Source organism: Abramis brama (assembly GCF_963993115.1).
Source record: "Abramis brama genome assembly, chromosome: 1".
Taxonomy (NCBI): domain Eukaryota; kingdom Metazoa; phylum Chordata; class Actinopteri; order Cypriniformes; family Leuciscidae; genus Abramis; species Abramis brama.
In genome coordinates this window covers 73,185,343-73,200,110 of record NC_139963.1, presented here as the reverse complement: position 1 = coordinate 73,200,110, position 14,768 = coordinate 73,185,343, and the positions used below count along the sequence as shown (strand labels likewise).

At 37.8% G+C, this 14,768-nt stretch overlaps 1 protein-coding gene across 1 annotated transcript; it reads right to left on the bottom strand.

Moving 5' to 3' along the window:
* Window positions 1-9,969: 9,969 nt before the first annotated feature.
* LOC311095087 (uncharacterized protein) lies at window positions 9,970-14,536 on the bottom strand. The gene is made up of 10 exons (XM_084133418.1): window positions 14,452-14,536; window positions 13,807-14,118; window positions 13,359-13,709; window positions 13,206-13,247; window positions 12,949-13,008; window positions 12,791-12,865; window positions 11,808-11,836; window positions 11,642-11,716; window positions 11,432-11,500; window positions 9,970-11,316 (listed from the first exon to the last, which is right to left on the bottom strand). Exons 1-10 carry the CDS (start codon window positions 14,510-14,512, stop codon window positions 11,203-11,205), a joined length of 1,188 nt encoding a protein of 395 aa, XP_083989544.1. The 5' UTR covers window positions 14,513-14,536; the 3' UTR covers window positions 9,970-11,202.
* Between the last annotated feature and the right edge of the window lie 232 nt (window positions 14,537-14,768).

Genomic DNA, 14,768 nt, shown 5'->3' with positions numbered 1-14,768 from the left:
TCCGCCCCCTCTATATGCATTGAATCAACTGAAGTTCCACAGCAGCCGCACAGTACAACAGCTGAGCTGAACAAAGTTTTGCGAAGGGTAAATAAATATCTTTTTGTTTGAATAAGTACTACTAAACACTATGTCTATAAAGGCTCATATTTCATTTATTTGATGTCTGACTCACTGACTGAGACATGTGGGACGTCGCCTGAGAAAGAGGGCTAGCATTTGCCATCTAGTCATAGCCAATACATAGCCTACACTTAAATAGCCTGTGCATACAGTAGCATTTCATCTTTTATAAAATGCGATTTTGGCCAAATGCATTTTACCACAGGAAAAACTGAGCGCTCCGTCTATATAGCTACAAAAACTAGTTTGTGTAACCTGTAGATGAAAATGTAATGTGATGCCGGCAGCGGCAGGCACCGTCACCGTTTTAATGACGGACAAAAAAAAAAAAAAATCATATTTGCACACATTCGCTGGTCAAAAACTATATATTGATAAGTAATTCAACAACATATAATTTGTTTTTAACATCGGAAAATCATAACAGGTGCGCCCCTGCGCTGTTTCGTACTGGAACTTACACAAAGCGACGAGTGATCCTCGTCACCTAGGTAACATATATTTCTAAGAAATTTCTTCTTTGATTTATGATTGCTGATACACTTAATTTATTAACATTTAGGCTAATCATGTTATGGTATACTCTCCGCTCGTCCTCACATGTATAAAATGTAGTAAAATGGTTTTACTACAGTAATGTTGTAGTAGTAACTAAAAATAATTTACAGAAGATCACTGTGAAATCTTTATATTTTATCATGCAGAATGTAATTCATGATTCATTCCAAGGCTTCATTTATTTGATCCAAAATACAGCAAAAACAGTAATATTGTGTAATATTTTTCAATATTTTCAACTGTTTTCTATTTGAATATATTTTAAAATGTAATTTATTTTTGTGATCAAAGCTGAATTTTCAGCATCATTACTCCAGTTCAGTACTCTTCAGTGTCACGTGATCCTTCAGAAATGCTTTTCACTGCAACTGTACTTTTCACACTATTTTTATTTATTTTTTCATTGCTGGCTTATTTTAGGGAAAGTGTAGTGAATAAGAGACCTTCAAGAGACCAACATCCCTGGTCCACCACAGTATCAAATTTTTGCCAGGTAGGCGGATACATGTTGGATATGTTATAGTAAAGGTATGGCTATAGTTTCTTATAATCTGGAATTGAGTTGGACATAATTTCTTAAATTATATTTAAAAAAAGTTTGTCAAAAATACTTGACTCATTGCTCACCTTCCCCTCTTCTCAATGTCATTCATAATCATGTTAACCAAATAATACAAATTAGCTTATAAAACCAAACAGAATAGCTAAAAAAAAGAGAATATATATAATTTTTTTCTTTGCAAAGTTCATAAAAAAAGTGCATAAAGTTCAATAAAAAAAGATTTTGGTTTCTGTTTGGTTTTATAAGCTAATTTGTATTATTTGGTTAACATGTTTATGTATGAGTCAAGTATTTTTTTTCTCTATAAATGCAATTTAAAAAAAGGAGTACACAAGAGCAATTCACAAACACAGGACCCTACAAATAATACTGACAAAAAAACTATTTTTTTGTACTTACATAAATTTTGATTACTTGGTGGTTGCAGTGCAATGCCCCGTAAAGAGAGAAATAAGAAAAAGAAGGAGAGGGAGCGACAGCAGGCAGCCAAGGGTAGCAGCTCACTTACTTCATGGATCAGGCCAGTTTGTAGCAGGGAAGAAGAAAAGGAAGGAAGTAGTAATTCAGATGTAGAGAGAGAAGCGATAGATGATGTACAAGAATTTGCTGGTGAACAAGATACAGGAGCCTCTGCAGGAGAGTTACCAGAAGGAGATGCAAGAGAAGAAAGCCAGTATGGAACTGCTAGTGTAGATCAGGAGAATGTGATGGAGACAGGTGCAGGAGAGTTACCTCCAGACGAAACAAGAGAAGAAAGCAAGTATGGAACTGCTAGTGTAGATCAGGAGAATGTGATGGAGACCGGTGCGGAGGAGTTACCTCCAGACGAAACAAGAGAAGAAAGCAAGTATGGAACTGCTGCAAATAAAGAGGATGTAATTGCAAAACTAGTGGCTTTGAATTGCCCTACAGATCCTGCCCACATGCAGACATTTAATATTAATTATAGTGACAGATATATTCAAATGTGTGAGAAAGTCGGACCTTGCCAGCCTGTTATGACATTCCCAAAAAACACAGATGGACGTTCTTTCCAGAGAAGATGGTACACGGATCGCCCATGGTTGGAGTATTCACCCAAAAATGATGCCATGTACTGTTTTAGCTGTCGCATTTTTCTAAGAGAAGAAAAATTCAAGAACAAAACAGCCTGGAAGACAGTAGGCATAGATACATGGAGTGCCACTGGAAAAATTAAAGAGCATGCCAGCACAGAGGCCCATATGATGAGTATGGTGAAATGGAACATATTCCATTTCCAGCAACACGAGAGAGAGAAAGACAAAGGAACAGGGAAATCCTAACACGTTTGATTGATATTACCTTGTATCTGACACGACAGGGGCAAGCTTTTAGAGGAGATGATGAGTCGAACTCAAGTGCAAACCAAGGAAACTTTCTTGAACTTGTGAAAACATTGGCCCTGTATGATAGCGTAATGAAGCTGCATTTGGATGCCATCCAGGAAAAACAAGCCGCCATGAAAAGACCCCAAGTGTCCCTTCTCTCAAACAGGAGCCAGAATGACATTATAACGTCCTTAGGTACCTTCATTAGGAGGGAAATACAGAATGAAATCAAAGATGCTCAAATCTTCTCCATCCTTCTAGATGAGACCACAGATGTCTCTCACAAAGAGCAAGTTTCCTTTGTAGTCGCTACGTAAGTGACATGGAAATTAAGGAGCGTTTTCTCCAGGTCTGCACTGTTGAGTCCACAACAGGAAAAGAGTTGGAAAATGTTGTCATCTCTCTTCTCCAGGAAAATGGACTTGACTTGAAGAACATCAGGGGCCAAGGATATGATGGGGCTGCAAACATGAGTGGAATGTACAAAGGTCTACAATCCCGGATACGTACACTCAATGAAAAGGCTCTTTATGTTCATTGCCAGGCACACTGCTTGAATCTAGTCCTGGTTGAGAGTGCAAAGTCAAATGTTCACTTTGTGAAATTTTTCTCCTTGGTGGAAAAACTGTATGTTTTCTGCACCGGATCCACAAAGAGGCATGCAGCATTTTTAAAATGCCAGCAGTCCTTGTATCCTGGTCAGCGTGTTGTTGAGCTGCAGAAGTTGTCTGACACTCGGTGGGCCTGCCGAGAAAGATCCCTGACAGCCCTCAGTAAAGTTCTGAAAGCTTTAATCAAGCTGCTGACAGACATCATTGAGTCAGACCCACCTGACACAGCTGCTGGAGATGCAAAGATGTACCTGAAGGCTATCGACTTTGAATTCCTTGTTTGCTTAGAAATCACCACCCCAGTGTTCCAGGTAACTGGAGTGGCCTCTGATGCTCTGCAACAAAAAGATCTGGATCTCTCCACTGCCTACACAGTAACTGATGGTGTGCTGGACACAGTTAAGAATCTGAGGTCTGAGGAGGAATTTAAAACCATATTCCAGCAAGCCATTGAAAAGGCAGAAGATGCAGGTATCGACATTCCCACAGTACCTCCTGGCCAGGAAAGGAAAAGGAAAGTGCCAGCACGATACTGGCATAGTTCCACAGCTGCTCAAGACAGCCATACTTTCCAAACTGTTGAGGAGTTCTACCGGGCCAAGGTGTTCTTCACTTTCCTGGATACAATCGCAGAGGAGCTCAGAAGAAGATTTAAAGTAGATGGGACGATGCCAACAGGGAAAATACTGCAGTCATTCCACAGCCTGACAGTTCATGACAACTGGGTGGGCACACCAAACCCAGAGGCTGTCCAAGCCATACACACACTGTGTGACTTTTATGGTGTTGAGGAGGAGCAGCAACTGAAGACAGAGCTGAAGGTTTACCATACAACCTTCAAGTCAAGTGGCATGAAGAGTATGCTTTCCACAAGAAACCAGTGGCCAGCACGTTTTCCCTACACTGGTAGAAATGCTTAAAGTATATGCCACCCTACCTGTATCAACTGCAACTGTGGAGAGATCCTTTTCAAAAATGAGGTTAATTAAGAACAAACTCCGAAGCCTCTGCTCAGAGGAGAGACTCTCAGATCTTCTCCTCATAGCCATAGAGAGGGACATCCCAGTGGATCACAGTGAAGTCATAAACATCTTCAAGCACATGGCTCACAGAAGGTTGCTGTTGTAATTAGGTTTAAAGAAGCCCTTAAAACCCTGTTTATCTATATTATCTAATTATCTAATATTTTATTATGTTGTTATTAATCGTGAATAAATCTAAAGCTTTTGAGACTATTATTTTGTGTTATTGAATTTGTCATGAAGATGTGACCATTTCTTCCTTTTATGCAGGCTTACTAAATAATCTTGATATAAGGGGGGTTCCCTTTTTCAGTTTCAGCACATGCCCCTCAAAAGGTCTGTGCACGGCCCTGATCAACATAAATGCTGAATCCCTGACAATATTCAAGAAACAGTTGAAAACTCATCTCTTCTGTCATCACTTCCCAGTTGATCTCACAGTGATCTCTCCAGTGTGCTCATATTATGGCCACAATGTGAGGTCACCACGGCTAGAAATGTAATTGGACATGGACTAGAAATGTTAAGAATGTTTTTAGAGAGTGTTATCCTACCTTTCACCAGAACATTCTGGTAACAGAAACAAAATTAGCTGCAAAATAACACAATACTCTCAAAACATTCATAGAACAATAAAATTGATTTTTAGCTGGTATGAGCTCATATGGAGATCACACAGTGATTGTGCTGTGAGTTACACTTTAAGATCACTGTGACTCACACTGATTAGATTGTGACCAAATGGTGAGATCAAATTATTGACTGGGTTAACTACTGTACATCCTGCTGAAAAACAACAACAACAACAACAACAACAAAGGTATTTCTTCCACAATGCTTTCACTTTTCTTTAATCCCTCCCTGTTCTAGCTTGTACTATTCCCTAAAGGATGTCTGAAACTGTGTTATGAGCACTTCTCATGTTCATTTGCCTCCAATGATGATACATCACTGTAAAAAATACGTACTTTTACAGAGAAAATGCAGAATAATTTTACAATAATTTCACATTTTCTTTAGAAGTGTGTAATTCCATAAAAATGCACAACAAATGTACTTTTATTTACTGATTATGTTTGCTACTGAAAAAACTTGTATTTTTTCCTTAAAAATTGAATGTGCAAGGATATCATGTTAATGTGAGATGTCCATAAAAAACACATCTGTAATTTTTTCTTCTCAAAGTTATAAAATAAAGATATATTTACAGAAAAAAGTCAAATTTAACAATGATTTTTTTTTATTTATATAAAACTAAATAAAAAAAAAACAGGCATTTCAGGTCATGAAGTTTAAAGTGATATGTCCACAAGTAAACATAAATACAAATGAGTGCTGATTGAGCTTTAAAGCCCACTCTTAGTAATTAAAAACACCGGAGACGGTCAAATAAGATGTCTTTATTGCGGTGGAAAATGTGGTCATGTGGTCAAGAAGACCTCGGCCATATAAGACAGAAACAGACCTTAAAACAGACTCTCCTGCATTAATTTATAGACGAACTGATCTCTAAATGAACATGCATCCCAGGATGATCTACTGTCTTGTGTAGTCACTTTTGAAACTATTATTTCTCTGATACTTTGTTTTTTATGATTGAACCAACGGTCAATGTAACCTTACCTATACCATGTTTGGTCTCTATAAATTGGTACTTTGAAGATCAAAATGATTGTGTATATGCTAACATATTAGTATTACAAGAATCTTTAATAGTTTCTTCACTAGCCCATCCGAAGCGCGTCTCAAACAGCGCTCAAAATATGGAGTTCTCTTTTAAGTCTTGCGCTTGAACGGACAAATTAACACCAAAATTATGTCAGTTGTCAGGTGAGCATCCTAGCAAACATAGTAGGTTATGTCTTAAGTGTACAGGATCCGTGCATTATGTATTCAAGTGTGTTTTTAATGTTAATAAAAACAACAAAAGACAAGGAAATCACTCGCTGCTCTTGATTGAATAGCTTTTCTATTTTTTTATAAGTATTTAATGTATACAGTAGAATAATGTTTATGCATGGTTATTGAAAAAAACGAAAGTTTCTGAAATAAGGCCACAAAACACATACTAAATATGTGTCAATAAGACTTCTGAATAATTAATTTTGTCGCCTAGAGTTTTTTTCTTCAAAATGATCTGAAAATCATCCTGCCTAATCATTCACAAAACACAATACATTGATTTAAATTTTGCAAGACACTTTCTGTTTGGAAAGGCAATATGCGGAGTGGGTGTCAACGATCCAACACCATCATGCATATTTAGTGGCTCGCACCTGAGGAGACCATGGGGCCTGCATACTTAATACTTAAAAGCCATTCATTCAGGTGTGTCACCTTTATAAAAAAAATATTTTTTATAAAATTAGGGAGGGAGGGACACTGGTTCAGAATGAATTAATTTGTCTGCTATTTCTTTGCACAGTAGCTAGGTGTCACTAGTGAGCAATGCTGAATGAAGCTTCGAGTAATGAACCTTTAGCTGAAGCAATGGCCTGCGAGGTCTCAGTGGTTCAGGAAGCCTCATTTTGCCATCACTACTGAGATTGGACAAATAAGTGACCCGAACTACACGACTCCATCAGAAAAAGGCAGAAAAAGGGAAAGCAAGAGGGTAACCAGAAATGGCTAAATGCAAGCTCCGCTACTTGTGCATCTTGCTTTTATTATAAGTGCAATCATGATAATGATTAACCAGCCGGTATCTGACACAGCTGAGTCTATGGGGAAATTATTCCCATTCTCCACTAGGGGGAGTAATGGAGGAAAATACCCAATCTGCTACACGTAGTAAGCTTTGTGGTACGTGTTGTCATCACCACCATCACAATACCTTTGACAGATTTGCTTTGTATTCTGACTCATTCCTTCTGTTTTTTTTGTATTGGTAGAAAAACTCACTACACTCACAAAACTCATCGACCACTTTTGCCTGAGCACTGAATGCGCTCAGCACAACACAGGTGAGCAGACCCAGAGCAAACATGGTGTGACGCTGGCCTCGTGTTATAGAGACACCAGAAGCACAGCTGCTTTAGGTACACATGTGGTTATGGGTGTGACTGAATTAACAAATGAGGAATGAGGAATATGATGGGGCCTTCACTTCACCATGCTTATGGGACTATTTTTAGAGCATGAACATAAACACTGATTTACTGTGAAACAAACAGAGAACTTTCAAATGCAGCTCAGAAATATATAGCAAATGCACAGTTTGCGATTTTCACTTCAGTTTTCTAATACATGATGTTTCACTTCTGCATCTGGAGCGAGAAGCAGGTTTTTTAAAGTCAGCGCATCTCTGTTTTCCTCCTGATCGTTCAGGGCCGGTTTCTCTCTCAATGAGCGCGAGGCTGGAGATGTGAAGTCATTAAAATCTCAGCTTACACTGTTCTCATCTCTGTGTTTCTTGGTGAAACTCGACTCAATGCTTTGGATTCATTTTTTGGTAAATGTTACAACCCCTTGGCTCAAGGAGCAGCAACATGAATGGGGAGGCCAAACACATAATCAAATTTGTACAAATAAGTAATTTAATTAGAAAAACAAACATAACTACATTTAAAGTAGGGATGGCTGACGCGAAACAGTCGTTCCAAAGCTTTGCGAGATCCCGAAGCGCAGATGTTTCGAAACACTGATCCGAAGCGTGATTCAAAACACCCATGTCACGTGACTATGGCCAAACGAAGCCTCGAAGTGTTTCACTAAGTGTTTCATCAGGTGTGGTGCGCCGAATCAGCGTTTGATTGACACAGTCGGGAACAGACCACACAAGCGCACATTTGTGTAAGTGAACGCATATTGACCTCGTGGGTTTTTGTGAGAGGAGTTTGATTTTGAGATAGCGGATTTTTGATGATATAGTGACATAGTGCGATTTGATTAGTTATAGGCTATTTAGGCTTACATTTAAATTTGCACAACACATTGACTAGGCTAGAGACAGACAGAGTATACATATAGTGACACATTAATAGATACATAGATATAAATGTATATAAATAAATATAAATATTATATAATAATATAAATATAAATATAAATAAATATCTATATATGTATCTATCTATTAATCTAGCTGTCTATATATATATATATATATATATATATATATATATATATATATATATATATAGACAGCTAGATTAATAGATAGATACATTTATAGATAGATATATAAATACATAGATTATAGATAGATATAGATACATAGATAGATTATATCTAGATACATATCTAGATACATTTATAAATTATGTAGATACATAGATAGATAATATATAGATACATATAGATACATACAGTATCTAGATATGGAAGGAATTTTCTGCCAAATTTAAATAAATAAAATGATAAAAATGAAAATTAAAACCAGATTAACGATTTCATTACAGAAAACTGTATGCAAAAAATGTGACAAAATTGAGAATGAAATTAAATTATTTCATTTTCACAGCATTATCCCTGTCAAATTGAAAAATAAAATGCAATTGGTGATTTCACATTTCATTTTCACTACAGTCTGGAGGCAAGACTGCCAATATTAAAATGAAAAGCCAAACGTGAAAAAGTACAAATGCAGTTTTTACAATGCTCTTTAGTAACGCTCACGCAATAATAGTGACACAATTCAAATACAAATGTAAATTTTCGTTTTCATTTTAATTCCTCTTTTATTTCACAGTTTTCATTTTCGTTTTCATTTTCAAAGACAACCTGCATGCAAATTATATGTTAATGAGTGGGTGTGGCTTATTCTACGGCGCTGAGACACGCCTTCTGTAAAGCGAAGTCGTCGACGTCCCGTGTGCATGAGTTGAATGTGTGAAACGAAATAATTTAAATGTGATTATATTGTAATCGAGACGACGAGATATGGCGAAATCTGTTAGTGAGCTTTTGCGGGAAGCTGCCGCAGCATTAGAACATGGAAACAACCAGCCTGACCATGTTAGTTATGATGTTAGACTCAGACTAGACCATAATCGACGATGAGGTTCATTCATGTATTAGGCTGTTTTGGAAATTCAGCTATTTGGGTGTACAAAGGTCTTAGTAACACAGTTTCTACAACAATTATAGCCAGACATTAATACCCACTGGCTTTAACCGAGAACCTCGGCCAATGTTTCATATTTTTTTCATATGATTTTTGGCACTCCTTTTTTGATACTTTCTCTAACATCCTTAATATTTCCATTGAACCATGCCCTCTGATTGCCATCTTTGGTGTCCCTGCTGCTTTGGATGAGTATACAAAAAAATATGCTAATATTCTTGCCTTTGCCTCTTTGATAGCTCGCAGACGAATTTTATTGCACTGGAAGTCTTCTAGAAGGAAGAACCTCCTTCTACTTTTTCATGGTTAGAGGATTTGATGTCTTTTCTACATATTGAAAAAATTAAGTTTGCTCTAAGAGGTTCCTCTGACAAATTTTATAAAAACTGGGACCCTCTACTTAACTTTGTCAAGAATACACCCTCTATCTTTGCTGATTTGTAATATGTATTTTTAACTAACCTTTGGTTATATCTCTTCATATTGGTTTATGTGTGTGTATTTTGTATATGTGTGTATATATATGTATATGTATGTATATATATATATATATATTATTTTTTTTTTTTTTTTTTTTTTTTTTCTCTTTTTGGGTATAATTATCTAGATGCAGGATGGATTGTGGGTGTTTACGTTTTTTTTTTTATTATTATTATTATTTAATTTTTTTCCCCTTATTTATTAATTTTTATTATTATTGTGTGTATGTGTATATATGTATATGTGTGTGTATGTGTATAGATATATTATTATTATTTTATTTATATATATGTTTTTTTTTTTATTATTATTATTATTATTATTTTTTGTGTGTAATTTGGAAATATAGGCTACTTCTGTTTTATTTTCCTCCTCGGAGTGGGTGGGTGGGACAAGGTTTACTGAGGGTTATGGATTTTTCATGTTTATGTCCACCCTTAGTAGTTGGAAAAAAGGGAAAAAAAGGAATGTATACATTTATTAATATTGCTATACATTTTTGTATATTCCATTAATAAAAAAATAAAAAAATAATAATATATGGTGTTATATTGTTGTTCTTGGTCACAAGTTTATTGCATACAGTGACCACAGTGCCATAAAAAAAAAAAAAAAAAAAGGAAGGATGTTACAATATGTTATATATTGTCAGAAGGATGTGACAGACCATGTATGGTTGAACTGTGTTGGCATGCGGTTGTGAGATTCTTTATTTGTAGAAAATAGAGTGATTGACAGAGTGAACCAAGCATATAACAAGAAGGAAAGTGTAAAGTTAAGGAACATGAAGCTGGAGTTTGTGAGGGTGAAACACAGATGGAGGAGAAGCAGGTGTTTGTGTGCGTGTGTGTGTGTGTGATGGATTGTGAGCTGCATAATCCCCACCCTGCTGGACCTGTGTGTGTGTGTGTGTATGTGTGTGTTCACAAGTGGAAAAAAAGACATATCTGACATTTAATTGTGTGACATATATAAACACTGCAAAGTCAAATTTTAGAATATTTTATAGCAATATAATGCGAGCAGACACTGATGTAATTCTCAGACGGACGTCTCTCTGTAGAAGGAACAGCTGATATACAAGCTGAAGCAAGAGGATCATTTCAGCATGAGCTTCTGCATGAAGATTTTCAGACAGAAATCCAGCGGATAAACAGACTATCGACTCATGGAAGAGGCTTGTGAGACGCTAGATTGAGTCTGGCCTGTGTGAAAACACATGAGGGCTTCAGTCTCTAACTTTACTGTAGCTGTGATCATATAGATGAGATTCTGTGCTCTGACCAGATGATGATTTACAATAAACCTCTTTCATATTCACAGGACATTCAACAAATATCTGCTCGTTCACACACACACATATAATTCCTCCAAACCCCAGAGAGATGAAATCTTCCCGTCTGCTCCTGATATGAGGAGCTCATGATCTGGATCATTCATGTTGATTTGTGAAGGTCTTGTTCTTGTTCACAGAGGCGTAAAGTTCTTCCTGCGGTTGATCTCCTCTTCCTCTGATGGCAGCATAAGTCACTGTATCATCATGATCCTGAAAGAACAGATTCTGTCCATCAATGTTTGAACCCCAGCGATTATTATTATTATTATCAGAGCATGAGCTTTATTTATCTGAGAGTCAAACTCATGTGCTGGTATCTACTCACATTGAGTGATTTTACAGGCTTTGTATTGAAAGAAGTGACCTCAGAATAAGTCTCATCATCTGTCTGCTCCTAAACATCAATGCAAACGAGCAGAGAGTCGAGTTTAACACACACATCAGACATATCTCTCACTATGATATGTAGAATAACACAAAAGCCTTTAGTAAATCATATTATTGAACGTAATGTTTGGTGATTTAGTGGACTCACATTGGCTCTTGCCGCGGGAGGAATGGACATGTTGATCGTCTCATACGTCCCTGTATGTTCATCCTCATCTTTGACCTTCAGAACAAACAGTTAAACTGCATGAGTGACACTTTATTGAGCTTTAAAGACATTAATCAAGTCTAAATCACTGCATTACTGAACTCACCGCAGAGTCGCCAGTCCCTCTTTTATTATCTGAAAACAAGTGCCTCATGAAATATGAGTATTTATGATCAAACACACATGTGCAAAACACAGAATCTTAGCAATAAGATTTTGTTCAATCATTAAAGTGAGAGATAAAAACGTCTCGGTTATGTAACCTCAGCTCCCTGAGATAACGGGAACGAGTATTGCATCTCTGCTAGATGCTAAGGGGGAATCTCCTTTTCTCAGTGCAGCGATCTGAGCGCATCTATTGGCTGGCCAGTGGGAACTGCATGAACCTATGGCGAAGCAGCGTGTCTGTGCGAGCCAATCGGGGCAGGGGCGGGGCAAAGGAATCATATTTAATTAGACAAACGCCAGTTGTGTAGTGACATAGCACGGCTGTCTACGCAATACTCTTTCCCGTTATCTCAGGGAACTGAGGTTACGTAAGTAACCGAGTCGTTCCCTTTCAGAATGTTTACTCGTATTGTCCTTTGTCCTTTGTTAAGAATATTGGGCAGTGAGAGTTGCCTTCAGAGGCGAAGAGTTCGACCTCTGCCCTGCCAAAGATACTCCAGATTAATGCTATGGGGATGGAGGGACCATTCCCCTGGGAACACGTTGTCCAGGGACAGCATGTCTTCTCCCTGGTTCAGTCTCTCAGAGAGCGCAGGTTGAAGAAGGTGCCGGGCTAGTCTGTACTGAGGCCATGACTTGAGTTCACTTTGGTGGTTTATTTAGGACACTACCGCCATGTTGTCCGACCGGACGACTGATCCCTATGCCGGATATGAGCTGCTTTAATAGGCAGATGCCCCGCCCCCTTCTGCAGGCTCTGAGCCGCGATTGGCTGCCGCAGACACGCCTCTTCGCCATAGATTCATGCAGTTCCCACTGACAAACCTCAGATCGCTGCACTGTTATCGGTGTGCAGTGGCAGTACGGCTTTGAGTTAAAGGCTTCAAAATTCTGAGAATAGGCGTTTCCCTCGTAACTCACCAGCTCTTTTTCTGCAGATCAGCCAGAGAAGAGCAAGAAGGAGAACAGCGACTGCAGCGCCAGACATCACTGTGACTGAAGAAGAGATCGAGCAGAGTCAGAGACGGACAGGGCAGATTGGGACAATTATAGACAGACAAAACACTGTGATTATGTACCTTTTGTGTTTGTAATTGAATGATAAGAGTCTGTGTCTGGTGTTGTTGTATTCGCTTGAGCTGAAAAGGATGATTGGGGACAATTATAGACAAAGACAAAAGCCATCGGCACAGATGACGACTGGAATGTGATTTCAATCAACTCTTACATATTTCAGTGAGGTAAAATATCTATATGGTAACATTCATATTTTCTATAGAATTATGTTAGATGAAGCTGTGAATAACATCATCAGTGGCGTAAAAGCATCATGTACCTCGTGTAGAAGGACTCACTGCTGTCGTTGAATCAGCTGGAGCTGTAAAGGACGAATGTTTGTTCAGATGATTCATACTGTACAAAAGCATCATTATATTTTAACTAGTTAAAACTTTTAACACTGATTCATGAGACTCATTCGTTTTCTCACCTGAATACTTGACAGTGAATCTGACTGAGGTCTTGAGTTGATCTCTGTGAGTAAGCTGACATCTCCACTCTCTGTTGTCATCTTCATTCAGGAGTGTTGTAGTCAGATTGAGGATACAGCGATATCGATCTGATGATGATGATAATATCTGATATCTGGAGTCTGTCTTCAGATCAACACCAGCCTGATTCACCCACAACAGCTCAACTCCCCAATAACTGACCAAATAATCACAGGAGAATCCAGTATACAACTGACAGGAGATAGTCACAGAGCGGCCTGGACTGATCTCAGTCTGTGAGGATGATGAAGATGAAGATGATGATGATGAAGATGATGGAGACACTGAAACTGAACACAAGACACAAATCACAGACTCTTCAATCATCATCTGAGTTTAAAGGGAGAATCTGCCCTTTTTAAATTGACCACATAATCATAAACTTACCATGAAGAACATGCAGATAAACATCAGCATCAGATCCTTGTTGTTCTCCATTTACATATTGTCTGCATCTGTAATATCCATAATCTTCTCCTGTGACGTTCTTGATGTTCAGAGAGCAGTCAGACTCCAGACTCAGTCTCTCATGTCTCTCTGTGTCTTTATTCTTTATCCCTCCAGTAATCAGTTCAACTTCTGCTGAATGTCTCTTATTGTAGATCCATGTAGTTGATTTGCAGACAGAAAGAGTTTTATTACAGGACAGAGAGACATTTTCACCAGAACTGATGAACACATGATCCACTCCACTGGTTCCTGAAACACAATTAAAAAGCAGAAGATTCAAATACAGTCTTTTATTTCTCATTTAAAGCAAACAACACACTCTCCAGAATAAACTATTAGTCTTTATCAGAGAGCTGTTCAAATCACTGACACACTCTTAATATGAAGATAATTCTTCATCATCAGATGTTTGAGTGACACTATGTCCAGTATCAGGAATAATACAGTATGATCTGTGTGTATCAATACACAACTCTGAGATCACAACGTGAATGTGTGCAAGAATAAACTGAGCATGTTCAAATGAACTCTTTCCAGACTAATTCCACTAAATGTCTTTAGAGAAAATACAGATTTCTTTACCTGTGAGAAGTGAAGAGAGAATGATCAGTCCCAGCAGACACAGATCACACTTATCAGCCATTCTCTGTTTCTGTCAGTCTTGCTCTGCATTATATATAGTTACAGCTCCTCCTTTAAACATCATCATCTCCTCCTGTGGTTATTAACTTCCTCTCATCTGACAGCCTGAGATGAACTAACTTTAACTAAATAAAGACACACGAGTAAGTTCCACTTAGAGAGGGCAAGAGGCGTGAGTTCCCGTTCAAAAAAATGTTTTTTAGTAAAGCTAAAATAGTTGGACAACAATCATTTAAAACTGGAAGTGAACAATCAAA